The 27,569-nt window shown below is 52.7% G+C and overlaps 4 protein-coding genes across 13 annotated transcripts; 3 read left to right on the top strand and 1 right to left on the bottom strand.

Moving 5' to 3' along the window:
* Positions 1-83: 83 nt before the first annotated feature.
* On the bottom strand, positions 84-7,823 carry Bad (BCL2 associated agonist of cell death). Of its 3 annotated transcripts, none has more exons than XM_050136945.1 (4): positions 7,684-7,823; positions 7,061-7,240; positions 1,226-1,416; positions 84-578 (listed from the first exon to the last, which is right to left on the bottom strand). In XM_050136945.1, exons 1-4 carry the CDS (start codon positions 7,799-7,801, stop codon positions 453-455), a joined length of 615 nt encoding a protein of 204 aa, XP_049992902.1. In that variant the 5' UTR covers positions 7,802-7,823; the 3' UTR covers positions 84-452. The 3 variants fall into 3 exon arrangements, with proteins under 3 accessions (XP_049992902.1, XP_049992903.1, XP_049992904.1); XM_050136946.1 differs by lacking the exon at positions 7,684-7,823 and adding an exon at positions 7,495-7,640; XM_050136947.1 differs by lacking the exon at positions 7,684-7,823 and adding an exon at positions 7,341-7,488.
* A 162-nt stretch (positions 7,824-7,985) lies between these two features.
* On the top strand, positions 7,986-12,237 carry Gpr137 (G protein-coupled receptor 137). Of its 7 annotated transcripts, none has more exons than XM_050136937.1 (8): positions 7,986-8,144; positions 9,273-9,644; positions 9,725-9,774; positions 10,382-10,607; positions 10,723-10,872; positions 10,984-11,112; positions 11,241-11,385; positions 11,654-12,237. In XM_050136937.1, exons 1-8 carry the CDS (start codon positions 7,986-7,988, stop codon positions 12,220-12,222), a joined length of 1,800 nt encoding a protein of 599 aa, XP_049992894.1. In that variant the 3' UTR covers positions 12,223-12,237. The 7 variants fall into 7 exon arrangements, with proteins under 7 accessions (XP_049992894.1, XP_049992897.1, XP_049992896.1 ...); XM_050136940.1 differs by having other exon boundaries at positions 7,986-8,162; positions 11,267-11,385; positions 11,654-11,956; XM_050136938.1 differs by lacking the exon at positions 7,986-8,144 and adding an exon at positions 8,346-9,074.
* Positions 12,238-16,879: 4,642 nt separating this feature from the next.
* Positions 16,880-23,690, top strand: Kcnk4 (potassium two pore domain channel subfamily K member 4). The gene is made up of 6 exons (XM_050137174.1): positions 16,880-17,397; positions 21,157-21,283; positions 21,411-21,571; positions 21,730-21,916; positions 22,266-22,402; positions 23,287-23,690. Exons 1-6 carry the CDS (start codon positions 17,080-17,082, stop codon positions 23,677-23,679), a joined length of 1,323 nt encoding a protein of 440 aa, XP_049993131.1. The 5' UTR covers positions 16,880-17,079; the 3' UTR covers positions 23,680-23,690.
* Positions 23,691-24,227: 537 nt separating this feature from the next.
* Positions 24,228-27,487, top strand: Catsperz (catsper channel auxiliary subunit zeta). Of its 2 annotated transcripts, XM_050137173.1 has the most exons (5): positions 24,228-24,315; positions 24,501-24,813; positions 26,107-26,186; positions 26,389-26,455; positions 27,031-27,487. In XM_050137173.1, exons 1-5 carry the CDS (start codon positions 24,295-24,297, stop codon positions 27,138-27,140), a joined length of 591 nt encoding a protein of 196 aa, XP_049993130.1. In that variant the 5' UTR covers positions 24,228-24,294; the 3' UTR covers positions 27,141-27,487. The 2 variants fall into 2 exon arrangements, with proteins under 2 accessions (XP_049993130.1, XP_049993129.1); XM_050137172.1 differs by having other exon boundaries at positions 26,389-27,487.
* Positions 27,488-27,569: the final 82 nt, after the last annotated feature.

The raw sequence follows: 27,569 nt of genomic DNA, 5'->3' as shown, positions 1-27,569 counted from the left end.
CCCTTACGAGTAAAATGAGTTTCTTAAAACTATCAGAAATAATAATCCGGTTTCTGGAACCCCAACGAAAGACAGACGCGACAGCACAGGCGCGGGCTTTATTATAAAGCACGTTTGTTGCGACCATTTGCTTGATAGGGCTGCAGCCGAGTCACGGTTTACCCCGGCTCGCAATTTAGCGCAGGCGCCTGAGGGCGGCCTGTTACCGGAGAGGGGAAAAGTTGCCACTTCCGGAAGCTGGGGTGGGGGGGTGCGGAAACTTCAGAATTTCCAACGAGAACCACCCCTTCGTGGCTATTGCACGCACCGGAAGCGACTCGAGCTGTTCGCCAGCTCTTCACCCTGTTGAAGGGACACAGCGATCCTCTTTTTATCCCCAAGGCTCGGACTTCCGCCCACACCCAACATGGCGGGTGACGAGAGCTGGTACAGTTCCGGGAATGTGGAGCAGATCACTGGGAGGGGGTGGAGCCTCCTTTGCCCAAGTTTCGATCCCACCAGGACTGGATAATACGCGTCCAGCTAGCGCTTTGTCGCATCTGTGTGGCAGTCCCAGCGCTCTTTGGGCGAGGAAGTCCCTTCAGGGAAGGAAAAGAGTTGTATGAGCGAGCCTTACCCTGGCGTCCCGAACAAGTCCCCACATTCTGAGTTGGAATATAAAGACCACCGCCACCAGCTTGCTCTGAACTGGGCAGTCAGAGACACTACAAGATGAGTAGGCTCTTAGGAGTCGTGATTGGTTGGAGCCCAGAAACTGCTGGGACCCTAAATGAAACCTCAAAGCCAGAGACCTAGAGTTAAGAGGATGGGGCTGAATTCAAGAAGTTGAAGTAGTTCAGAAGTTGAGGAGAGGCTCAGATACTACCAAGCCTCGTGCTCTACGAACCTCGGAGATTCAGGATCTTAGGCCTGAAGTAAGTCTGTCCTACAGATCCCACACAATACTGGTTTTCTTAGTGGTCTGGCTGTAAAAACTACAAGTGCCGACAAGTACCGGGGCTGGGGGCGAGGCTTTGGACAAAGAAAGAGGGAGGAAATCCTTGGACTACAAATCGGGCCAGCCGGACACAAGTGACAGGGGACGGATTAGAACTGCAAATCCCGACATACCCCGGAATACGAAAGGGCCAACCCGGTGGACCTAAAACTACAAATCCCGACATGCTCTAGGTATCAGAAGGGGCAGGCCAGTATAGGTCCCGTCGCAGCCTCCGCAGGCGCTCACCTTGAAGGAACCCTCAAACTCATCGCTCATCCTTCGGAGCTCACGGCCGTACCGCTGCGCGGCCCAGAGGTTGGGGGGAGCCGAACGCGAGCGGCCCCGAAAGGGGCTGAGCTCCTCCTCCATCCCTTCATCCTCCTCGGTCCCCGCGGAGTACGAACTGTGGCGACTCCGGATCTCCATTGCTCCAGCGCCTGCAGGAGTCGGGTTGGAAGAGGTGTGAATCTCGACCTGCTGTTCACTCCCCTTCCAATAGCCCTAGACTCTCCTTTGAGAGTGGAGGGGAGCTCAGAGTGCTTTTGTGAAAAATCGACTTAACACCACAAGTCCTTGTCGAGTGGTAATGAAGGTCGCCTTTGGTGTACACAAAGATTTTCTACTGTCTCTCACAAAATAGGGACATAAGGGATAATTATCACATGGTGTCATAGCAACCCCTAAGTAGGGAGGAGCCCTGCTCTGGCTTTGCAAGGGTCTCTATTGTACCTCTTTTGTGGAGACAATGTCCAGAACTGTGGGTGCGTTGTGTTGTTTTTCTAGACTAGCTTTTATGTGCTAAACTATCCTCCCCACCTGGTTCTACAGACCAAACGTGGAGGTTCACATTTATAATCCCAACACTGGTGAGGTGGGAGCAGGTTAAATTCAAGGCCAGTCTCAGCTACGTGAGAACAGGTAGTCTTTTTTCCTCACAAATGGGTGGGGGTCGGGAGAAAAAAAGCTACTCAGGAGTTAAGAGAAGTCTGTTTTCTCAGGTTGGCAAAGCTGTTAAGCCCCTGGACCAGAGTCCCTGGGTTTGGAATCCAGAGCCCAGCAGGCTGTGCAACCTTGCCTTGCCCAGCCTCCCTTCAACTTCAAGTCAGTCTCACCTACCCTGCCCTGCGCACTAACGCACCTGTGTGCAGGTCACTTTGGAGTGTGGAAGTGCCCTGTGAGCTGCAGGCAAATGGTGGAAGATCTGCTTCTTTGATCTGGGCACTGTGTGCCATCCTGACTTCTGCCACCTGTACCCCCTCTGTCCAGACCAGTGAAGACCCAGAACCACTCCCAGGGGCAGAGTCCACAGCTAGGTGCAGCCTGCTGCCCACACCCAGTCTGCAGGGAAAGCCTGGGAGGAGGTAAAATAGCCCCTGGGTTTGGGGGTTGGTAAGTTTGCCTTCTCTTCTCAGAAGTCATCGGGCAGAACTCTGCTGCTCAGCTGTAGGCCGAAGGATCCCAGCTGCAGGCGTGTAACAGCCAGAGGTAGGAGATCAAGCAAGGCCTGACCTGGGTCTCTTCAATGCACCAGAACAGTACCACTGGCCACCTACAGAGTATTTCAGTGGGACTACTCAGCACCTAGGTGGTTTCCCCTTTAGTGACAAGCTGCCCTCTGACCTGCACTGGCACTTGGGCACTGTAGCTCATGTGCTCCCTCCGCCAAAGAATCTGCCTTCATGAGCAGTGTTAAAATCCTTGCTTAGCATGCTCAAGGCCCTGGGTTCCATCCAGAGCACCTCACAAGACAAAACAAAAAGCCAACCAATCAAGCAGGTAGGGCTGGAAGCTTCCCTTGGATTGAGAGTTCTCAACTCAGGCCCCTGAATGGAATTTCTAGAAATATCTTTGCATTTACTGGAAAGAACCTGGAGATTCTGTGAACTCCTCGGATAAAGAGGGTGGATGGGGTGTGGCCCAGACCCGCCTCCATCCCTCAGGGGAAGGGATGGGTTGCTCTTCTGTGGGTGGCTGCTCAGGCCACCTGACTTATGCCACCCCCCCTCCCCCCGCCCCAGACAGACTGGGGGTGGGGAAGGATGGGAAGAGACTGGTTGTTAAGCACCTTTAAAGCTCCTTACCCACGGGGTTTCTGGATAAGTGGGTGTGGCTGAGTGGGAAACTTCATAGTTCAGGAAGCATCCTAGTGTACTCCATTAAAACTGATGGGCGTGCCTGGCGGTGACAAAACAGGAAAAGGCGCTTGCCACCAAGCTTGATTACTTAAGTTCAATTCCTGAGACTTGTGAAGTAGAAGAGGAAAGAACCAAACCAACTCCCAGAAATTATCTTCTGACCTCCGTGCAGGCCCTTAAACAAAACTCAGCTGGGGGAAAAGAGTAATAAAAACAAAAACAACGGAGTCCTATACCCTCCCAGCACGGCGAGACTCTGCCCTCTGGCAGCCCAGGCCACGGTGCCTGCCAGCAGCGGCCTGCCCAGACTTGAGCTGTAGCCTTGAGGAAACACATTTTAGTTCCAGCCTGGGGCCTCACCTGGCCCTGCCCTGGCCCAGCTTGCTCAGAGCTGGAGTCTAGACAAAATGTCCCCCACAACACCACTGTGCCAACCATTGCTTTACTCGATAAAACCGAAATATGAACTTGATACAATCTTTACCTGTTACAATAAAATATTTGTTAAAGAAAAAAACCGGGTGGGAGGCAGAGACAGGCAGCTCTCTGTGAGTTCAAGGACAGCCTGGTTTACAAAGTGAGTTTCAGGACAACCAGAGCTGTACAAAGAAGCCTCATTTCAGAAAAAAATAATAATAATTTGCTCTGTGGAATTTGTCAACCAACCATTTCAATAGATAAAACTGTGCCCAGCTAGACATGGTAGCACAGGCCTTTAATCCAAGCCCTTGGGAGGCAGAAACCAGAGTTCAAAGCCAGCAAGGGCTACTCACAAAAGTCCTGCATTGAAAAGACAAAATAAACTGTTCCTACAGGTGGTGCAACCTGCAGTCCCAGCTGCTTGCTAGTTGGCTGTCTGAGGCAGGAGGGCTGCTTAAGCCCAGGAGTTTGAGGCCATCCTGGGTAACAGTGAGATTTTTGTCTCAACAAATATAACAAAGGCTAGGGATATGTGGTTCAGTGATGGTGTTTGCTTAGTAAGCTGAAGGCCCTGGGTCCTGACCCCAAAACACAACCACAAAAACATTCCTAGCTAAGGGGCAGTGCAAAACCACAGGGATTTAGCCCATGTCTGTGGTTTCCCAATCCCTGCCCCCAAACCCAACTAAGTCTACATCTACCTTAAACCTTGAATGGCTATATGGAAGGAATGCCTTCAAGTCATTTCTATCCTGAGTCTAACCTGTTTGCCATCCAAGAGCACTGGATGTTCAAGGGCCTTGACTACTGATGGAAACCCAGGTCTGCAGAGCCTGAGCTAATTCACACGAACAATAATAACCACAATTATGGCAGGCCTAGGACCTCCACAGCACCTCCTCCATGCTAGGCAGTTTCTGAGCACTGTTAACATGAACTCAAATGCGCTTACTGCAGCCCTGTGAAGTAGGAACAGTTCTAGTCCCATTTTACAGCTTGGGAAATTCAGGCAGCAGCAGTTAACCTTGTAATCAGCTCCTAAAGGGCCCCGATGTTGCAGTCTTGCCCAGAGGCTGGTCTTGGCTGCTTCTCCCCTTCCTACTGTGCAGTCTGTCCTAGGGATGCTCACAGCCCATGGTGCAGGGAGCTGGCAGGAGAGGCAGGGTGAGCTGACTGCAGAGATAGATGGTCAGAAGCTCCACGGCTCTGACAGGTCTGACACTTGTAAATCTCTTTAAGGACAATCATTTGTGCTGCTCTGTTTTGCTGGAATAGGGTCTCACTAAGGAGCCCAGGTTGACCTCAAACTCATCCGTGCTGGGTGCTGAGTTTGCAGGCATATACTACTGCACCCAGTTCTGTAATTGATTTTGAGACAACTAAAAACTAAAACATTTATGAGACACCCCACACACACACATATGCATTGGCTCAGGGAGTGTTTCCCTGGTTTAGTCCCTGCCTAGCATGGGAGGGCAGGGAAGCAAAGGGGACATTCTGCTGCCTGCCCCATGGCTGTTTGCCCGGCAGCTCTCCTTCAAGGAGCCGAGCTGGGGTGCATCTCTCTACTCCTTGTCATACTGCAGACCATGCTTTCGCTGCCCCCCTAGATCAGGTTGCAGAGCTTGTCACTGCCTAACTCCATGCCTCAAGCTTGACAGGACACAAACTGCTCTGCCAGCCCCTTCCCCTACTCTGAGTTTACTGAACCTGAGTGGTCCTCCCTGTTCCTTGCCCCTCCTCCCATGACAGTGTCCCAGTCCCTCATTCCAATGGCATAACCTAGACCTGTCACTTATCAAATGACTCTGTCCTAGGATGTCAGCCAACTGCCACTTCCCACCTGTTGATGCATCATCCCTTGGGTGGAGGTGTAAAACCCAAGGCAGCTCCTCTTCTTCCGACTGGGCCAGCTCACCCCACTAGCACTATTTACTCCTTGTGTACACCATCTAGTACCCATTCCTGGCTGGCTGTTACAAAAGCTGCTGAGATTAACTCCCTGTTGCTCCCACCAGCAGCCTCCTGGAATCCCACCTTCATTTCTAAAAGTTCCTACCTGATCGCTGACCTTCCCCCATCTCTCTTTCTTCCAACTTTCAAGGGTGCTGGGTGTCCTCCGTGACACCTCTTTCCTTCCCCCAACTCCCAGGCTATCACTGTCTTCATGACAGACCTAGGCCTGGGATGTGGCTCAGGAGACGAGCACTTGCTCAGCATATGCAAAGGCCCTGGGCTCCATCCACAGCACAGTAAAAAGGAAAAAATCTTCCCAGGATTCCAGTCAAAGGTTTTCTTACAATGGTCTTCAAAGATCTGTACAGACTGAATTGGACAGGGCTCTACACCCTTCTTCACCTCTTCCCACTTGAGGCCCTGCTACCCAGAAGCAATTCTTGTACTGGGGCCTGCTAAGTCTTTTTCTCTTTGTCTGCACAGGCTTTCCCTACAGGGCTGCTCTCTCCTAGGCCCCCCGACTACCTCGGTAAGTCACTCCCCAGTCACTACATAGCCCTGGGATTCTGCTCTCTATTTACACACACACGTCTCCTGAGCACTGTGTAGTTTTCTTCTAGATCCTCTGCTGGCGGTCTGTCCCACCACTCTAGCACGTGGATGGACAGGAGTTAGTGCGCCTCAGGCGTGAGAAGGGACAACCAGGTGAGGGCAGAGAATAGGAGATCGGAGCAGAAAAAGAGCAAGCAAGGAGCTGGGTGGTGGTGGCGCATGCCTTTAATCCCAGGCAGAGGCAGGCGGATCTCTGTGAGTTCAAGACCAGCCTGGAGCTAGTTCCAGGACAGGCTCCAAAGCTACAGAGAAACCCTGTCTTGAAAAACAAACAAACAAAAAATAACCCAACAACAACAACAACAAAAACCTTGAAGGTTAAAAGAAGTGAGGTGGGCTGGAGAGATGGCTCAGTGGCTGAGCATTTGCTGCTCTTGGGGAGGATGTGAGTTCAGTTCCCAGCAACCACATGGAGGCAGCTCACAACCACCTACAACAGCTCTAGGGGATCCAAGGCACCTGCACTTGCACACACTGGCACACATATAATTTTAAAAATGCCAGGCACGTGATCCCAGCACCCAGGAGACAGAGGCTGGTGGATCTCCAAATTCAAGGCCAGCCTGGTCTGCTGAGCAAGTTCCAGGACAGCCAGGGCTGCTCTACTGGCCACTGGAAGGCTATAACCCAGGATCTGAGGAGTCTTCCAGCACTACCTCCTAGGGTGACCTTAGGAAAGTCACTTGCTCTTGGGGGAATCTGCTTATCTCCCGCTCATGTCTATCCTGAGGCCATAATAAGGGAGTCTGTCTTGAGCTTTCAGTGAATCAGTTTGATCATTAAGGGCATGCCATACATTTCTGTGAATTAATCGAGTGGTCTTACTAAGGTAAAGATAGTTGGTTTGTAGAGGAGGCAATTTGAGGCTCAGAGCTTCCCCCAGAGTCTTCAGGAACTATGGCTGCAACAGGGATGCAAAAGGGGCAAGGAGAGATGATGATGGTGGTGGGGAACCTACCTCCATGATGACTGCTGTTGACTGCCTGTCCTCGTTGGTGTCCGATGCTCCCCAGGAGATCTGGGGCCAGGCAGGGACCTGGCTGGTCCCCAGTGAGGCTAGGGCCCAGGCCCCTATTTGCAGTACTGGAGTCTTCCTGCTCACTCGGCTCAAACTCTGGGATCTGGAACATACTCTGGGCTGTAGAGACAAGATAAGTACTCAGGGCACAGCTAAGCAAACAGCAGGGCAGAGGTGCCCCTGTCTTCCTCTCCCACCGGAGCAAACCTCCCCGCCCCACCTCAGGCCACCAGTCTTCCCAAGCCCTCATCTGTCTGCTGGGTCTAGCCTGGTAGAGAACACAGGCTGTCCCCGGGATACTAAATCTCTCTTGAGAGCTCTGTCCCGGTCCTGGTGCGTCCCGCTTGCCCGTTATGACCACGAATAGGTCTCACCCCAAGCCCGATCTCGAGGCCCCAGACCCGGGCCTGCCTCCTCCCTCTAGTTCTAAGGGCGCCCGATCCTAGTTTCCTCGGCGACGGGAACTGTCACAGATCTGACCCAATCAATTCTCGAAGTAAATCCCGGGTCGGCCTGGAGGCGGGGCCACCCCAAGCCAGGTCCCACCCCTGCCGTCGGTCGACCTGCTGGTCTCCACCGTCTTCCTCCCGCGTCGCACCCCAGGCTCCGGATTCCGGGATCGGACTTCCCCGCGCCTAGAGCGTGTGCTGGAGCCAGCAAAGGCTGTTTTGGGGTTCCCATTTAGATTCTGGAGGCCTGCTTCGGCTGATAAATCCTCCAGACCTTCTGGGCCCGAATTCCCTCCTGTAAAATGGGGCTAATGACACCCCCCGGGGAGCTGGTGAAAACTCTGTAAACAGCTCAGTGATCACTATGGGTGAAAGCACTTGTAGAACCGTTCACTGAAGCTTGGCCGTCGGGTGCAATGATCGTTGCGATGGTTATTGCTCTCCCTGGACCGAGTGACCAGGATGGGGAAGCCGGCTCCTTCCTCCTCCAGCTCGTGGAGGCCTCGCGCTGCCCGACTCGGGAACAACCCACCGCACCATCTCGGGAGCTCCTTCCAAGCAGGATGGCCGCCTGGGTGCGGGAAAAGGGACAGGTGCACCCACGAGGGCGAGTCGTGGGGTTCCCAGGGGCTTGGCTATCAGGAATAGTGTGTGATGCGCAAGCGGCCGCAGGCCGGAGCGCTGGGCCGGGGGGGGAGGGGGGGGGCAGAAACTAGGGGGCGGGGCCGGGTGCCATCTTGGTTGTGGGCGGAAGTTTCCTTCAGCGACCCTGTGTGGGGAAGTCGTTGCCGCCCCCATAAAGGCACGCCGATCCCGATGTGGGCTTGGGGATCTAGCCGTGGGGATTAGTGGTCCCCCAAACATTAAGAGCTAACGATTCAGGGCACGGGTAACTCGGGTGCTTGCTGTGTGCGGCCCAGTCTCCCGCCTCTCGGCCTCCCGCCGCCATCCGTAACCCCGGACGCCCGTCAGCAGCGCACCTTGCGCCGATTCTTAAAGAGCTTCACGCCGGGCGCGGTGCACGGTCTCAGAGTTCCCATCGGCCGCTGCGCAATTTGCGTGGCGGACGGAGGCCCGCGCAGGCGCAGGAGTGGGGCGGAGCAGCGGGAGCCGGGGAGCTGGAGCCCCGCGTCCCGGCGACCGGATCCCGCTTCCCCAGCAGCGGCCTGAGGACCTGACATCGACTTCCTCTTATTCACCGGGGCTAAGGGTGGACGCGGTGGGGGAACAACGCCTGGAATCTTGAGGACAGAGGAAGAAGCCCCCCAATCCGGATTATTGGAGGGGAAAGAGCCACCAAGCGTGGGGAGGGGGAGAGCGGGGCGTTGGGCGCCCCCGCAGCGGCCGCTGTCCTAAACTGAGGGGCATCGGCCGGCTCTCCCCCTCCTGCCAGCCGGACACGAGCGACCAAGGCCAGGGACTTTCTGTACCACTGCATCCTCCCATCTTGGCTCCGGGGCTGACCCAGGGAGGGACAGCCCCAACCCCCACTCCATTTGCCTTGGGTAGGAAAGAGTACCCTTACACACTCCAGAGTGAGGAGTCCAGGGCCCATCCCCCACGTCTCTGTTGAGGAAAGGCCTGGCAACCCCAACTTCTTTCCTCCAGAGTCCCCAGCTCTCACCGCCTCCTGCAGTTCCCACCCCTCCGTATTTATTTCCCTGGCTTCTGGCCAGCCCTCCATCTCTGTCTCCTGATTTCAGGCCTCCCTCCTTGACATGGAGAGCAACCTGTCTGGCCTGGTGCCTGCAGCCGGGCTGGTACCTGCACTGCCGCCTACAGTGACCCTTGGGCTGACCGCTGCCTACACTGCCCTATACGCTCTGCTCTTCTTCTCTGTCTATGCCCAGCTCTGGCTGGTGCTTCTGTATGGGCACAAGCGCCTCAGCTATCAGACGGTGTTCCTGGCACTCTGTCTGCTCTGGGCAGCCTTGCGCACCACACTCTTCTCCTTCTACTTCCGAGATACTCCCAGGGCCAACCGCCTGGGGCCCTTGCCTTTTTGGCTTCTCTATTGCTGCCCTGTCTGCCTGCAGTTCTTCACACTGACGCTTATGAACCTCTACTTTGCCCAGGTAACCACGGGAACTGGTGTGGTGGGAGTAGGAGGGCAAGCCCAAGGGTCCAAAGGAGTGATGGGGATCTCTGCTCCCAGGTGGTGTTCAAGGCCAAGGCGAAGCGTCGGCCAGAGATGAGCCGAGGCTTGTAAGTACTGGAGATGTTAATGGGTCAGGGACAGGAAGGAGCCCACCCAGCAGGGTTGAGACAAGAAGAACCCCAAGAACATTTGTGTTAGAGCTTGGAAAAACTAAAGCACCTGGTGCAGACAGCTGTGACAGTGTCGGGGAGAAAGCACCAGCGTCATCCACGGTGGAGAAGGATAGATGCTCCAGTTCATGGAATATATATATAAAGTAGTGCTTCGTTTCTAGTGACCTTGTCTGCACTGCCCCTGTCCTTTGCACAGTGACTTCCAGTTTATAAAGATATTTCACAAGCATCTTTTCACATCTCACCTGAGATATTATTCTTTCATTTGCAAGATGAAGAAACTGAGGCCCAGTTAGTTAAAACGACGTGTTCAAGGTCAGGGCTTAGTTCCAGATGTTGAAATCCACCCCCCACCCCCCCCAGATTTTGGTGCTCTCCCTACGATGCCATAGCTTTCATAGCCTCACCCCTTTGAGTTTCCTCAGAGTTTAGATTGGACCATCTGAGTTCTGGCTGAGCCTGGGATCTGCTGAGGAGTCGGGGTGGTTGGTGTGGGTCAGGGAGACCCATGGTCTGGCGCTGACTCTGCTGTGGGCTGCAGGCTGGCTGTCCGAGGGGCCTTCGTGGGCGCTTCGCTGCTCTTTCTGCTGGTGAATGTATTGTGTGCAGTGCTGTCCCGCCAGCACCGGGCACAGCCCTGGGTCCTTCTGCTGGTCCGTGTCCTGGTGAGCGACTCCCTCTTCGTCATCTGTGCCCTCTCGCTTGCTGCCTGCCTCTGCCTCGTCGCCCGGCGAGCCCCTTCCACTAGCATCTACTTAGAGGCTAAGGTAGGGCCACCAACCCCGATGTAGTATCGGGGGATCCTTGGACAGAAGTCTTTAGGATGTAAAGGAAGATAGAAGCCTCCTCTACCTTAAGATCCTCTATTGTCGTCTCTACTAGGGGACCAGTGTGTGCCAGGCAGCTGCCATAGGGGGTGCCATGGTTCTGCTGTATGCCAGCCGGGCCTGTTACAACCTGGCAGCTCTGGCCTTGGCCCCTCGGAGCCGGCTAGATGCCTTCGATTACGACTGGTACAACGTATCTGACCAGGTAGGCATTGGTCAAATTTGTGCCTTCTATAGTATCTAGCCTCCTATGGCGGGGATCCTCCCAACATGGTCTGTGTGGTGGCAGACTATTTCAGCCTCTGCTCTTCCCCAGGCAGACCTGGTGAATGACCTAGGGAACAAAGGCTACCTGGTGTTTGGCCTCATCCTGTTCGTGTGGGAACTGCTGCCCACCACACTGCTGGTGGGCTTCTTCCGGGTACACCGGCCCCCGCAGGACCTGGTAGGGCTCCCCTCAACCACCTCTAGGTTTAGTGGAGAGGGCTGGACCCTGGGAATTCTAGCCTGGGGTCCTGGGATAGTTATGGGGCCTATATATATATATATATATATAAATATATATCTCCATAGTTGCAACTTTCCCCACACACCTACAGAGCACCAGTCGAATCCTCAACGGGCAGGTTTTTGGCTCCCGTTCCTACTTCTTTGACCGGGCTGGGCACTGTGAGGATGAGGGCTGCTCCTGGGAGCACAGCCGGAGTGAGAGCACCAGGTAGGAGCCTCAACCCTGCTTGAGGGGTCTTGGGGTCCTGCCTGGCTCCACGAGGCAATGGGGACCACGAACTGGGCTTTTGTTTCCTCCACTTGTTCTGAGCGGAGCCTCCCCGGGTTCCCAGTGCTACTTTGTACACCTGCTACTGCCCCAAGAAGCAGTTTGCCCTCTGACCTAGGGCTGTTTTCAGCCTCTCTGCTCCCCCATCCTATGTGAACCTGGGCACTACCTGGGACTCCTGGTACTTACCTTGCTTTTCTGCCTGCAGCATGTCCGGCAGCCTGGGCTCTGGCAGCTGGTATGGTGCCATCGGGCGCGAGCCAGGCTGGGGCGGGGCCAGCCAGACAAGGACCACTCCTCTGCTCTTCTCCCAGGTGCCAGGACCTGGCAGCCACCACCACAGCCTCTATTCCACACCACAGACATGATCTCCTTCTACTCCCCTTAGAGCACCCAGGTCCCAGCTTCCCTTATCCCTGGCCCCTGTGCCAAGTGCATCTGCCGCTTCTTGCCCAGGATGCCAGGGGACTGTGGCTGCTTCTCTCCTCTGGCCAGCTCCTTGCTGCTCCTATTGTAGTGAGCTTGTGCCATCCCCCTAAGATAGGGACAAGGCCTCCAGGCTGCCGGATGCCCACAGTGCCCTGGCATGACCTGCCACCTCTGCTTCCACACTGGAGCCAGCTACCTCTCCTGTGCCTACCACTCAATAAACAGAGTCTGTGCCCTGTCCCTTCATCTGTCATCTGTCTGAGTTCTGTTCCTTCCTGCCTTGGCCTGTTTAGCATCAGGCTGATCAAACCCTGGTCCTTGACATGGGTTGCTAAGCTGAGCAGGTAGCACCCACCTTCATCAGGGCTAGCAGGCTTGAAGCAGCAGAGGGACTGCACTGGGCGTCTGCTGTCAAAGCTTTCCTGGTTCAGAGTAGCCTCCTCTGTGTTGCCCAGCCTGGCCTGAAATTCTTGGGCTTCAGTAAGCCTTCCTGATTGAAAAATCGCCTCCACAGGCTGGAAATGAGGCTCAGTTGTAGAGTGCTTTCCAAGAATGTCCAAGGCCATGGGTTGAATCTCCTAGGTGGGGGCAGGGAATCGAATCTCCATGAAACTTTCCTTTGGCTGTGCAGAGAGCCATAACTGCTCTCCCAAACCACACAGTACTGTAATTGGTGACTTTTAGGCATCCTTTAAAAAAAAGATTTTATTGCCAGGTGGTGGTGGCACACACCTTTAATCCCAGCACTCGGGAGGCAGAGGCAGGTGGATCTCTGTGAGTTCGAGGCCAGCCTGGCAGCCTGGTCTATGAGAGCTAGTTCCAGGACATCTAGGACTGTTACACAGAGAAACCCTGCCTCGAAAAACCAACCCCCCCCCAATTTTTTTTATTACAACAGAGCAGTAGTGGCACACACCTTTAATCCCAGCATTCAGGAGGCTGAAGCAGATGGATCTCTGTGAGTTCAAGGTCAGCCTGATCTACAGAGTGAGTTCCTGGACTGTTACACAGAGAAACTGAAAAAAAAATGCATTTTATTTATTGTGTATGTGTGTGGGTTCCTATAGAGGTAATTCTCTCCTACAGTGTGGGACCTGGAGAGCAAGCTCAGGTTGTAAGGCTTGGCAGCAAGTGCCTTCACTCACTAAGTCAGCTCACTAGCCTGATAACTTTGTTTTGTTTTGTTTTTTGAGAAAAAACACACATATACCTCTGTTTAACAGTCCTACCCGTCTGTCCTGGAACTTGGTCTGTAGACCAGGCTGGCCTGGAACTCACAGAGATCCACCTACCTCTGCCTCCCTAGTGTTAGGATTAAAGGAGTGCGCCATCATGCCCTGCTAATTTGTTTTGTAAAATGACATGTATTTGTATGTCTGTATGTGTGGACAAGCCCTTGTCACAGCACATATGTGGAGGTCAGATGACAACTTACTAGTTGGTTCACTCCTTTCACCATATGGATCAGGGGACAAAATTTATGTCATCAGGCGTGGTGGCAAGGACCTTTACCTGTTGAGACATCTCACTGGCCCAGTTTCGGCTTTTTGAGACAGAGACCTTGTAATGTAGCTGAAGAACGACGAACTCCTGACATTCCTACCTTTACCTGCAACTACTGGTGTTACAGGCATGTACCATCATGTCTGCCTAGCCTGTTTGGCATCTTTTTCCCCCCTAAGATTTATTTTTATTTATGTATAGGTGTATCTGTACCTGAATGTGGTGCACAAGGAAGCCAGAAGAGGGTATCAGATCCCCTGGAGCTAGTTAGAGGCTGTTTCTATGCTGGAAACTGAATTTAGGGCTTTGGGAGGAGCAGCAGTAAGTGCTCTTAACCACACAGTTTCTACAGTCTGTTGGGCATCTTGTTTTCTAATGGATTAAGTTTTGTGAAGGCCTAGTTCCTTTAATATTCATTTATTTTAATTGTTGGGGGGGATGTGCATACATCGACACACATATAGGTATGGAGTTAAGGAAACCCATGAGGTACCAGGAATCAAACTGGAAATTTCAGGCTTGGTGGTATGCAGCCTTATGCAACACTGAGCAATCTCACTGGCCTGAGGCCTAGTTTCTGTCACCACTATTGGCCATTCAGCTCTTTATTAGGATCATCAGAAGTTTTTGACAGGCAGAGAATCACAGCTTCACACAGTTAAAACAAATGCAGCGGAAACAAAGTCACACGCCTTTAATCCCAGCACTCGGGAAGCAGAGGCAGGTGGATCTCTGTGAGTTCAAGGTCTGTCTGGTCTACAGAGTGAATGCTAGGATGGGCTCCAAAGCTACACACAGAAAAACTCTGTCTCAGCAAACCGAGAGGGGGGGGGGGATGGATAAATAAAAGAAACAAAAGAAAAGCTGATGAGAAACAAGTCAAGCTAAGGCTGTGCATTCATAACTAGGAATAAGCTTCCATGTGCGATTTATTTGGGAGCTGGGTGGCGGGCCCCTCAAAGAGTAAAACATCACACAACAGCCTTCATCTCCTCACTTAATCTCCTTACCTGGCTGTGGGTTCTGCTGATTACCTGGTCACTTGCAGTCATCCCCTGGTGCTCTCCTACGTCCCCAACAGTTTAGTCAGTGCCCTGTGCTCCTGGCAGGACATCTTGGCAGATCTGCCCTGTGGCCCAAGGTTGCTTATCAGAGCCTGTGGCACCTGCCCATAAACCTGGTGATTCCAGCTCTTCTGGGATCTCAGGCTAGCAGTGAGTTTGCCTTGAAGCCCTTTCTTTAGGAGCATCCTGGAGCCAGGTCTGCAAGGTCTCCAGAGAGAACCAGCAGAGGCTCAGGACTTCAGCAGTAAGCTGGACAATCACTTTGGTTGGAAGCAAAATTGCTAACATTTATAGGGCACTTAATTGTGTGTGCCAGCCTTTGAGTATTAGAAACACTGACCTCTTAAATGCTCCTCAATCAGCACCCAGAGAAAATTATCTTACTCTAAGTGGGAGCAGGAAGACTCTAGAGAGTTTAGTAACCCGCCCTGGCCCCCTGCCATCTGGGTGGTCACTTTAAACTCTAGGTTTAAAAGCACTGACCATCACCACTAAACCTGGCATGGTGGTGCACACCTTGAATCTTAGAAGCACTTAGAAGGCTGAGACAGGTGGATCTCTGAGTTTGAGGCCACCCTAGTCTACAAAGCAAGTTCCAGGACACAGAGGAACCCCGACTCCAAAAAGCAAAATAACAACAAAAAGTGCTGAACCATAGGATCTCGGAATGCTGCAGGAGGGGCTTTGTGAAGATGAGTAAAGAAATGAACATGAACATAAACAGGGAAGGACAGAGATAGGATGGGACCCAGGCTTAGCTGTTCAGAAAAGGCTAGCGCTCTACTCTGCCTGCTGAGATTGGCAAGCAGCAGCTGCCCCCCCCCCCCCGCCGGGGCCTGGAGTATCAGAGCGGGGGTGCAGCCAGAGCAGGAGGTGCTCCATCAATGACTTCCCAGAACCAGGACCCAACCCATACAGCTGGTTAAATCCAGGTGGCCTTAGAAAGATCTCCCCGCCCTCTATCCCCACATACCACTTTCTCCCCTGAGGGCCTCTGTCTCCTAAGTGCTGAGCCCAAGGACCAGACTATTCCCCAAGGGCGGAGGAAAGAGGGCTCTTCCCAGTCTAGTAATAGAAGATTCCAGGAGATGAGTGTGGCGGCTGTTCTGAGTCCTGGACCAACCGATGTGCAGGTTAGGGCAGCGCTGGGGTTCCGATCCCAGTCTGGAAGATTGTTCTCCACGTCGACCCCCCTTCGGTTCTTCTGCCACTCACTGGCCAGGACAAGCCAGGATTGGGCAGCCCAGAGGGTGCAGGTAAAGGGCTGGGTGCAAGGCGGGTGGCAGTGAGAGCCGGTGGCGAGGGTGCGGCACGGCAGGGAGACGTAGCTGTGGTGGGGTTAAGTGCCCACGGAGGGGGCTTTTGACAGTGGGAAAGGGGGGAGGGTCCCAGCCTGAAGGCCGAGCGCTCGGTCCCCCTGGTGCCGCCACCTCCGTGGCCCAGCCCGTATCCATCCGTGTGAGTCGGCGCGGGAGACTTGGTCGCAGCCAAAGCCGCAGCCGCGGAGGGTGCAGACAGTAAGTGCGGAGCAGGCGCGGGAACGTGGGCTGAATATCGGGCCGGGACCTGGGAGGCGACTGGCAGGGCGGGACACCCACCTCCCGCGCGCGGATGCACTCTTCGAGTGGTGTGACCGTGCGTCCCGTCGCGGGTCACGCTCGGAGGCGTCGGCGTAAGGACGCGGGGGAGGTGGTGGGAGCAAGTGGCTGGCGTGTGGTATCACGCGGATCTGGTGTGTGTGTGTGTGTGTGTGTGTGTGTGTGTGTGTGTGTGTGTGTGTGTGTTAGCGCACGCGGATATTTAGGGTGGTTCGACACGGCGGACACGCCCATGGTGGTCAGTTGTGCCGGGGTCTGCTGGAGTATGGTGCAGTGCTATGCCTGCAGCTCCGGCAGTTTGCGGCTAGAGACGAGGGGTGGAGTGTGGAATCGTGGATTTTTGTGACACGTGTGGCGGACAGTGTATATATGTGTGCGTGCGCGCCTGCCATCTCCCACTGCCCCCTAGGTGACAGCTGTCCCGTGGGCTGCTGTATCTATACTGCCTTTTCTACCCTGTGCCTCGCTTCTTCCGCTTCTTCCGGGAACCTGGTGCCCACCCTTGCTTTCCTTGGCTCTGGGCCTTGCATCTACCCTGAAACCAGATCTGCCTCTGGGTTCCTCGAAAGGCCCGCGGACGGGTGGGGACCCTGCTGATCCCTGCTAGCCTGGACTCGGGAAAGGCAGGAAGGGACAGATGCATCTGAGGAGGCTGCCACAGCCGCACTGGGAGAGCCAAGTATGGACCTGCTATTCCTGTCTCCTATTCGTGGGCTCCAGCCTCTCCTCCTGCTTTGCCTTGGAACGCCCTGGTCTTCCCTTGGTCTTCTCCAAGGCGGAGCTCCCTGTGCCTCACAACTCCCAACATTTCTCACATACCCTGTCTCTTCTGAGGCTGCTTATTGTCTCCGCCTTCCTCCCACTCTCCTCATGGTTAGGCGGGGGTGGGGGGAAGAGGGAGGCTGGAGGTTGGGGCTTAGGTACCTGGAATTAGGTGTCTAGCCAGAGGATGCTGTGGGGGTGGGGAGGAGTTACATCCATGGACAGACAATAAAGCTAGGAGCTCCAAAACCTTGAGGAGTCTAAGATAGAACAGAAATATGCGGGTGCCAAATCTCTTCTTAACCCCAAAATCCTTGGTTTGGCCTGCAGTGACTACTGCTCCCCAGGAGCTCCCTGCTCCTCCTCCCCAGGCAGGAAGCGGAGCTGGACCTGCCTCTGGAAGGGCCATGCGAAGCACCACACTTCTGGCCCTGTTGGCAGTGGTGCTGCTTTACTTGGTATCCGGGGCTCTAGTGTTCCAGGCTCTGGAGCGGCCTCATGAGCAGCAGGTTCAGAAGGAGCTGGAGGATGGCCGGGACAAGTTTCTCAAGGACCATCCATGTGTGAACCAGGAGAACCTGAGGAAATTCATCCAGGTGGGTTGGCAGAGTGGGGTCCTGCTCAGGGTGCTGCTTCCAGACATAGGAGGACTGGGTGCACCTGGGGGTGCTGGGCAGGACCTGGGATCCAGGTGTTTGTTTTCAGTATGCTGGCCATGTTGTTGCTGCCTGTCTTTGCTGGCACAAGGCTACGCTCTTGGAATGTTTCCTTCCCTGTGTGATGGTGACAGAAGGAAGGGAAATGAGCAAATGAATGAATGAAATGAATGAGTGGCTGGAGCAATGGGACGTTACCTTTGTGCAGGTCTAACATCATTAGGTCACCAGACCAAATCCTAGATATTCAGTCACATGTGACTTTCAGCTCAACAGCCTAATTTAAATATATCCCTGGTAATGATCTTTTGAGACAGGAGCTTGCTCTGTAGCCCTGACTGGCCCGGCACTCACTGAGTTACAAAAACTGACCTTGAACTCTGAACTGTCTTGACGTGCCTCAGCCTCCAGAGGGCAGGGATTACAAGCCGGAATAACCACAGCTGGCTCCCTGAAGAGTTTTTCTTGCTAATGTTGGCTGCTCCTCCCACACCAGTTCCTATGCATTTTTTAAGTTCAGATGTTTTAGAGAAACCCAAGAATATGGTGAACACCTTCCCCTGTTTCTCCAAGTTTGCACATACACAGTAGAGATGATTTTAGAGGGGCTTCTGTTCCTACCACTGTGGGTGCCAGTTCAGGAGCCCTTCTTCCCCACCCAAGCACGTGGGGAGGGTGGGATGTCAGGCTTTCCCATGCTGCTATTTTTGATCAGTTTCCATCCAGCCACTAAGGAAAGCTCTGGGCTTCAGCCTCCATGGGGCCAGGTAATGCGCTCCTGTGTTGATCCCTTTGACTTCCAGGTCAGTCTGGAAAGCTCCAATTTAACCTTAATAAGTTAATTATATCTCACTTGGCAATATCCCTCATTCCCCGACTGTTCCTTGGGGAGGGTCTGCATGGAAGCCTCAGAGTTCCAACTGATTCCTAAGGTGGCAGGATCCAGGGCAAAGATTTGGGTAGAGCGATGGTCTCTCCCTCTTCCAGAAATCAGGACAAGCTTTGCTCAGAAATGCCTGGGTGGAAAGTGCGCCTGGCCAGACCACAGGGCAGAGGGAGGGAGGGAGTCTGACCTATTTATCTTCACAATGGAATTGCTTTATTCTGGGATGAGAAAGAAAAAAGAGAGAGACAGGGAGTCTAGAAGGCTGGGTGACTGCTGTTTTGCGTCTCTTCCACACCAAGAGCCTCTCACAGAATGAGTGAGTCCTGTAGCAATTATATGCCCATGTGTGCTGGGGGGGGGTGTAGAGATACAAATATTGGGGTGAAGCAGATGGATTGTGTTACATCTAAGGCACAAATCCAGGGACAGACAGATCACTTTAGGGAGCCTTGGAAGGGAGATTTTCTTCCTTCATTAAGCACCCACTGGCTGGGTCTTGGGTTGTGTGCTGGGAAAGAAGGGAGATGCAGAGACTTTGGGGAGAGCTGGCAGTTGGAAAGTACCAAGTGAGAGGGACAGAATTTAGAGTGTGGGGACAAACAACTCCCAAGCAGATTACGGCATGGCAACAGACTGAAAGCTGGCAGGTTCCGAGTGTGTAGCAGAAACTGGAGATAGCAGATCCTGGTCATTTGAACAAAAATTAGAACACACTGGATGAAGGATTTTGGGGATGTGTGGGAATGTTGCAAAATAAAAATTAAATCATTGGGGCTTGTGAGATGGCTCAGAAGTTTGGAGTACTTGCTGTTCTTATAGAGGACCTGGGTTTGGTTCCCAGCACCCACACAGTGGCTCATAGCCATCTATAATTCTAGATCCAGAAAAGCTGGCACCCTTTTCTGGCCTCTGTGGACACCAGGCATGCACATGATACACATCTATATATACATGCAATAATATAAAATAAACCTAAAAAAATTAAATCACTTTTAACTAGACATTTCACCTCTTTATTCAAAGACCATTATTACAGAAAATAAAATTACTTAAGAGAATCTGGGAAGAAGGTTGCTGTATTTTGGGGTGCAAAATGATAATCTCAAGAGAGAAATCTGGGGAAAGGTAGAGACCAGTTTGGAAAAATGCTTGTAGCTCACACCTGTAATCTCAGCTCTTAGGCTGAGACAGGAGGACTGCTGTAAGTTCCAGGTTAGTTTGGGCTAGTAAGTAAGACAAAACAAAACAAATCAAAACAAAAGCAAACAAACCTCCTATAAGAGAGAGGGGGAGGGGCTGTGGCTCAATTGGTACTTGTCTAGCATGCTGCAGGCTTGGGTTGCTTCTCTAGCACTGTGGAAACTGGGCAGGGTAGTTCACACCTGTCTGTCAGCAGAACTTAGTAGAGGCAAGAGGGTCAGAGATCAAGGCCATCCTTGAAGATATACTGAGTTTAAGGCTAGCCTAGGCTCTATGAGACTTTTTTTTCATAATAATAAATGAATAAATAAATACATAAATAAATGCTGAGCTAAGGTCTAAGACTCTCCTCTGGACAAACTGGAGCCTCGAGGGTTTGCAGCAGTTACTTCACAGGGAGCATGAACTCGTAGGTCTTCTTGCTACTGGTGACTGTCATCAGGGAGATGAGAGAGAGAGACTCTAAACTTCCCTGTGGAGTCTGTCCTTGCTTAGTTTGGGGAAGGACCGTTCTTCATGTCATCTTTCGGGTGCTTTGGCATCCCAGCACCCAGGGCAAGCTCTTTCCAGACTTAGACTCTCCCCAGGGGAGTCTGCAGATAGGCAAGGAAAGCACAGCCCCGGCCTTCACTCATCCAGTCACGCTCAGTGAGCACTCAATACGAAATACTGGGTTTGCACGAGTGTTAGGAGGTGGCGTGTACACACGATCACACACATAACAGCTTAATATTGACCACAGAATTTGATGATATGTGTACTTTTCTGGAGGGAAGGCCTCACCTTTCAGCACATTGTTTAAAGGCCAGACACTCAGACTCACTCTCCATAGGAGCAGTGGGCGTGGTGAAGTCTTCAGAAAGCAGGAACTCACAGTATATAATGACCATGTGGGAAATTTCCCAACAAATGCCCAGGGTTGATTCTTCATGCCATGTCTATGATATTGGTGCTATGACAACCCCCCCCCCCATGTGATAGAGGAGGAAATTGAGGAACCAGGAGTTAACTTGCCAAAGGTTGCCAAAATTGGGACACTGGCATCTGCTCCCGGTATCTGTGTTCCTGACTCTAAAGTTAGGAATGTGTCATTCAAAGTTAGTTATGGTGGGTTTATGCTTGTAATTCTAGCGCTTGGAAGTCTGAGGCAGGAGGGATCAATAGTTCTAGTCTGGACTACACAACACATTTCAGGGCAGCTTGGGATACATAATGAAATGCTGTCTCAAAAAAACCAAACCAGCCAAGCACAAAAAGACAGCTAGGTAGAGAGAGTGAGAGAGACATTGTCAAAAATTAAGACCAGCCTGGTGGTGACGGCGCATGCCTTTAATCTGGAGGCAGAGGCAGGTGGATCTCTGTGAGTTCGAGGCCAGCCTGGTCTACAGAGTGAGTGTCAGGACAGCCAAGGCTACAATGAGAAACCCTGTCTTAAAAAAAAAAAAGGCAAAAAAATTAAACAAATAAAAAACCCCCAAAAACCTAAAACCAAAGAGGCAGAAGGAAAGCAAGAGATACACAGCCAGTAAGCTATGTAAGGAAGGGGGAGGGTTAGGGGTTGGTCCAACTGGAGGGAAGGACTGAGGTTCCTCCTTGTGCGCCTTGTCCTGCAGCTCGTGGCTGATGCCTTGGGAGGGGGTGCAAACCCAGACACCAGTTGGACCAATAGCAGCAACCACTCATCAGCTTGGAACCTGGGCAGCGCCTTCTTTTTCTCGGGGACCATCATCACTACCATCGGTGGGGGAGGAGATGCAGCATGTGGAGGGAGGCAAGGGGCAAGGAGTTTCCCTATGGGGGAAGGTGCAGGGAGAGGCCGTGGGTACCAGATACCACTTAGATTTCCTGCACTGCCCGCTCTATTCAGGCTATGGCAATACAGCTTTACAGACAGAAGCCGGGCGTCTCTTTTGTATCTTCTATGCACTGGTGGGGATCCCGCTGTTCGGAATGCTGCTGGCAGGGGTCGGGGACCGGCTGGGCTCCTCTCTGCGCAGGGGCATTGGTCACATCGAAGCAATCTTCTTGGTGAGCTGCACTGTGTCCCTCGTAGGGTACTTTCCCTAGGTCCCTGGCATGTGAGTGTGCAATCCCAGAGAAACTCAGTAAGCCAGGATGGAGGTAGGGTAGGGTGGGGAGAATGGAATTAATATCTCCATGGCCCTATCTATCGTCCCTCCCTGCAGAAGTGGCACGTACCACCCGGACTGGTGAGAATACTGTCTGCGGTGCTCTTTCTGCTGATTGGCTGCCTGCTCTTTGTCCTAACTCCTACCTTCGTGTTCTCCTATATGGAGAGCTGGAGCAAGCTGGAAGCCATCTACTTTGTCATAGTGACACTTACCACCGTGGGCTTTGGCGATTATGTGCCCGGTGAGGCTAACTTTGCCCAGCACTTTCCTTAACTACTTTATTCCTGCACTTTGCCTATGCACTACTACTGTGGGTTTCTGCCCCAGCTCCCACACTCCCACACCACGGTGCTTCTATCACTTACATCTTGTATGCCCGAGTCCCATGCATGCTCATACATATATTAAGTTCACCCATCTTGCATGCTCTTACTATACACAATTCCAACTCCTGCACACTTATCTTGCATACATCTAGACACTCTAGCACATCCCCTTTTTTTCAACAAGGTGCAGAAGCCAGCAGTGAATCAGAGGCTCACACGTTTGCCTCCCATCAACTTATTTTTCTCTTCCTGTGAAACCTCTAGGCACTGGCTCCGGACAGAACTCAGCCTACCAACCTCTGGTGTGGTTCTGGATCTTGTTCGGCCTAGCCTACTTCGCCTCGGTGCTCACCACTATTGGCAACTGGTTGCGAGCCGTGTCCCGCCGCACACGGGCAGAGGTACCCTTCCAGCGCAGCGTCAGTTCTCTGCTGCGCATGCGCCATGCATGTCACTTGTGTATAGTACCCTTAACGGCAGGCTGACCATCTAGACTCCCCTTCAAAATGTGAGTTCCTCCGAAACTGAGACTCAGAGCATGCACTGCTGGAAAAAATGGGGCCAATTCAGGTTTATCAGGGACTCGACCACCCTGGCCTCCATGGATAGATAGGGTCGCAAGGGTTAGTAAATAAAAGCGCAGAGAAGCGAGGCAGTACATGTCTGAAAATCCCAGATGTGGTAAGCAGAGCAGAGTCAGGAGGATTACTTCGAGTTCAGACCTGCCTGGACTATAGAATGGGACTCTATTTCAAAAATAACAAAACTAGAAAGGCCAGTTTTCAGAATTTCAGATGAACAAATGAGATTTTAGAATATGCCCCAAATATTTATTATTATTATTATTATTATTATTATTATTATTATTATTATTATTTTTAGTTTTTCGAGACAGGGTTTCTCAGTAGCTTTGGAGTCTGCCCTGGAACTAGCTCTTGTAGATCAGGCTGGCCTTGAACTTACAAAGATCCGCTTGCCTCTGCCTCCCGAGTGCTGGGATTAAAGATGTGCGCCACCACCGCCCGGCTCATGCCCCAAATGTTCTGAGACATGCTCACACTAAACTTAGTGATTTATCTGAAACCTGCATTTTTCTAGCCGACTACAGAGAGGCAGCGAAGGTTGAAACAAAACTGGGGCTTTCTAGAAAGGAAGCGGCGCTTTGTGCCAGTGCGGGAAGGGACAGTGTAGGGTGAGTCTGAGGCTCGAGGGCCAGGAGGATGTGACTGGTAAAGGGGCAGTTCCCGGAGCTGCAATCGGCAGACACCGCTTCCTCTCTGTGCAGGTGGGTGGCCTCACGGCGCAGGCTGCTAGCTGGACCGGAACAGTGACAGCACGAGTGACCCAGCGAGCCGGACCTAGCGGCCCGCCGCCAGAGAAGGAGCAACCGCTCCTGCCCTCCTCCCTGCCGGCACCGCCTGGTGCGGCTGAGCCAGCCTGCAGGCCTGGATCCCCTGTGCCTTCAAAGAAGGCCGAGACACCTTCTCCGCCCACAGCTTCGGCTCTGGATTACCCCAGTGAGAATCTGGCCTTCATCGACGAGTCCTCAGACACGCAGAGTGAACGTGGCTGCGCCCTGCCTCGCGCGCCTCGGGGTCGTCGCCGTCCCAATCCCGCCCGGAAACCCTCGAGACCCCGGGGTCCTGGGCGTCTCCGAGATAAGGCCGTGCCGGTGTAGGGGCAGGGTCCCTGGTCCGGGGTCCCCTGTAAGGGGCTTCGTTCCTGATGATGCCCAGGCATGTTTGGCTTATTTGACCAAAGAGCCCTCTTTTGTTCCACGCGATTGCAACCTTGGGAGGAGTTCAAGAGTTGCCAAATGCTACTGCTCCTCCCCTGCTGGTTCCTCGCATCTAACCATTTCCAAATCCCACCATTCAAGACTTTCTGTCTTGCTGTCCTGGTCTGGCTTGTCCCTCACACCTCACGACTGTGCCTCAAAATTTGCACCAATAAACAAAAAGTCTGCTCCTGGGACCCGAGTGGGCGCCCGAGTGCTTTTCCCGCGCCACCGTGGGGGTATATCCAGCCCGCTGGGCGACCACACCAGTCAAGTTGTGGCCCTTTTGTTCATGCCTGGAGGAGACCCCAACTCACAGCTGGCTGAGCACCACCAGCCTTGGCATCGATATTAGGGGTGGGAGCAATTTAGAATCTTGATGACATCTGCAGTTTGAAGTCTCCTCCCGCGAGACCATTATCGCATCCGGGAAGAGACTCTGTCCCCCTCCCACTTCTTGGAGCGTGACCCCCGTCTCGACTGAGTCCTTGGCGACTGGTCCGTTGGTGAGGAACGATGGAGGAAAACCTGTCCAAAGTAAGAAGTCAGCCTGAGTCCCCCGAGCCTAGACTCATTTTTTGATCCATTCAGGCTTCTAGAGTAACCAATCATTCTGCCTGGTCGCTGCTAAGTACCCACGGAGTACCCTCTCCAGTCCATTCTCCCTGCCCTTTCCAGTTCCCTGAGCCCCTTGGCTTCCTTTTTGTGTCTGTGACCCACAGGCTGTGCCCAAACACGTACACCATCACCGCAGATCGAGCCTTCACGGAGATGTTCGTGATCTATGGACCACGGCCACGATGTCCACAGGGAACGTGTCGGTGGCCGACGTCTGCGAGGACTTCGACGAGGAGGGTAGAACTGTAGGGAAGTCTCGCAGGTACAGCCAGACCATTTCTATTTTGGAAAACCTCCATCTCAAGCCAGAAGAGATCCAGCAGCAAGCGCGTTTGGAGCTAGAGCTGCGCCGTGGCAGATCCTTGGAGCGCGATCTCGCGGTAGAGGAGGAGCACGACGAATCTGTGACCTCCCTTGGTCAGTAGTGTGGCCTCGCCAAGGCGCAAAGGGTGTGCATAGGGGTGGGCTAGCCAGGGCCTCAATTTTCCTTCCTGGGAAATGGGGGTAAGCCCATAGGATCCCAAGTTTCTAGGATTTCCTGCGAGGGGAGTGTGGGCGTGAATCTTTCACGTTTTAACTCAGACATTCTTTGAGCGCCCCCTTCCGGGAAGGCGTCCTACTACTCAGAACCGGGAAACGCAGAAGAAGGCATAGGCAGTCAGGACAGTAAAGACCTGGTGGGTTTCTCGCGTGTAATGTGGTGTGCTGGGGGTCAAACCAAGGGCATCATGCATGCTAGGAAAGTTCTCTACCGCTGAATTCATTCCGAGCCCTCCCTCACCTGTGGATCTAACTTCACAGCACTGTGCCAGCTGAGAGGATAAATTTTATTCCCTGGCTGGGATCTCACTGTTTTGAAGCCTCTCTTTTTAGTCAATGGTTACTTTATTTTTATTCTGTATTTCTGTTTGGAATGAGAGTTTCATTAAGTAGTCCAAGATGACCTTGGATCCCCGGTATCTTCCTGAGTGTTGGGATTACACACTACCATGTCTGACTTAGTTAAAAAACAATTAAGGATACCCACAATATGCAAGTACTCTTTGAGACTCATGTGTGTCCATCCTCTGGCCCTTTCATTTCCAACTTCTTCAGGGAATTAGCACTGATAACAAATCCAAGTGTGGTAGCGCACACCCTTGATCCCAATATTCAGGAGGCAGATCTGTGTGGATATCTGTGAGTTCCAAACCAGTCTGCTCTAGATATTGAGTTCCAGACAGCTAGGTTCATATAGGGAGATACTTTCTAAACAAACATGTTTGATAGCAACACAGCAACTAACATATACTGAGAATTGTTATATGTCAGGCACAGAACTTCTGGTATTGTGAACTTTACACATCACAACTGCCATAAGAGGCCATTCTGGGCCGGGGAATGCAGCTTACTGGTAGAGTTCTTTCATAGCTTATACAAGGTCCTGGGTTCTGTTCCCAACAACACACACAACATGCACTATTCTCGTAAAGGCAATCCCTATGACTCCATTTACAGGTGATGAATCAAAAAGAGTCTTCAGGTAGTTCTGGACCCCAGTCGGGTAGGACTCTAAAGCCTAGGGCTGTAACCTATATCCCATACAGTCTTCAATGAAGGTAGTATGTGGAACTAATCTCTGAACCCCACTCCCTCCATGTGCCTGCAACTCTGCTCCAGGGCAGATCCCGGAGCCTGAAGATGACTGGTTTTTTCTTTTCATTTCTCCAGTAAAGTGTACTTCAGAGTCATCAGCCAGCCAGTCAAAGCAAATGCCGCATCAAGCCTACTGGACAGAGCAGCAGAACAGGGTTGGAGGGGCCTGGGGAGACTGCTGGGGGTGGGTAGTGGGTAGGAGGAGGACAGGTTGAGGCTTGCAGTAGTAGCAGGGTGGGGCAGGTTTCAGGAAAGTGGGGTGGGCAGGCAGGCTTGGGGAGGTCACGTGGTGGAGCATTTCAGATCCACACAGACCTGGGGTTCCTTGGTTGTTTGAGCCTCTCGTTGCTTTTCCAGCTGCCCCTGCCCCTGATGGAACTCATGGAGAAAGAAGTTCTGGATATTCTCAGCAAAGCCCTCAATAGTGAGCACCCCCACCCCAGCTTCCACAAAACATCCTGGTGGCTTTGGCAGGGCTTGGGGCTTCAGGAGTGGAGTTTCAGGATGTGTATGTCTTGTCAGATCCCCTTAGCACTCACAAATATTCCAAGGGATCCCCCCAAATTAAAAGTCGAGAGACTAGGCACAGGTAGACTCAATGGTTTCCTCCATTTGTCCAGTGGAACGACAGACAGCCTTTATTCCAAGGGGAGGGAGCTGTGACACATCAGGAGAATTTGGATTATCTGGGTGACCTTCTGTTCATGATAGATAAGCATTCAGAGGGAAAAAGGGGCCAGATCATTAGTTAGAGTGGGTGGCCCTGGAGGAGGCTGTGCAGCTACTGGCTCTCACTGCCTCCATTTAGCCTTGCAGCATCTTCTTCACCATAACACTTTGTACTTGGAGATCCAAAGCCTCCCAAACTAACACAGATCCAAATCCAGCATTAATTGCCACCTCAAGTCACCTGCGGTTCCTTGAATCGCACTGGTGGTGCCTACGGGGAAAGCTTTGCCGTTGCTCATGGCCCTCCCCTCAGCTCTGCCTTCTTCCTAGCCTACAAGAGCACGATTGGCAGGGGTCACTACTTGACTAAAGAGCTGCAGGAATACATCGAGGGACTCAAGAAGCGCCGGAACAAGAGGCTGTACTGTATGCCTGTGTGAACCTCTAGCTCAAGTGGCCGACCAGATGTCAGCTCCGTGCGCTGTCCCGTTCCTCGGACCCAAGCTCGACCCCGTCTGCAGGGAATTTGAGCTCTAGAGAAATTAAACAGTCTATGCAAGGTTCCCCAGTCAGTGCGTGGCAGCTTGCGTGTGGCGGACGCACGTGGCCCCGCCTTTTCCCGTGACCTTCATTCGGTCACCGCAGTGACCTTGAGTTTTCTCCGCCCGCCTTTCACCAGTACTACCTACCTGGAGCTCACAAACCAGGGATACTTGCATATTTTATTTAGGTCTGCTCCTCCTACCTGAGGGTCCACTGGTGTACTGATCTACCAAGTTCGTGTCAAGTGTCCCATCAACATTATGGGGGGGGGGAGCAGGGCCCCCCGTTAGGCCCCACCCCTCATCCTCATGCATATGCAGGTTGCA

Source organism: Alexandromys fortis, unplaced genomic scaffold (assembly GCF_014885135.2).
Source record: "Alexandromys fortis isolate MF-2015 unplaced genomic scaffold, M_Fortis_MF-2015_v1.1 scaffold_3, whole genome shotgun sequence".
In the NCBI taxonomy this organism is placed as follows: Eukaryota; Metazoa; Chordata; class Mammalia; order Rodentia; family Cricetidae; genus Alexandromys; species Alexandromys fortis.
The sequence above is the reverse complement of the archived record's forward strand: the minus strand, read 5'-3'. Positions and strand labels throughout refer to the sequence as shown.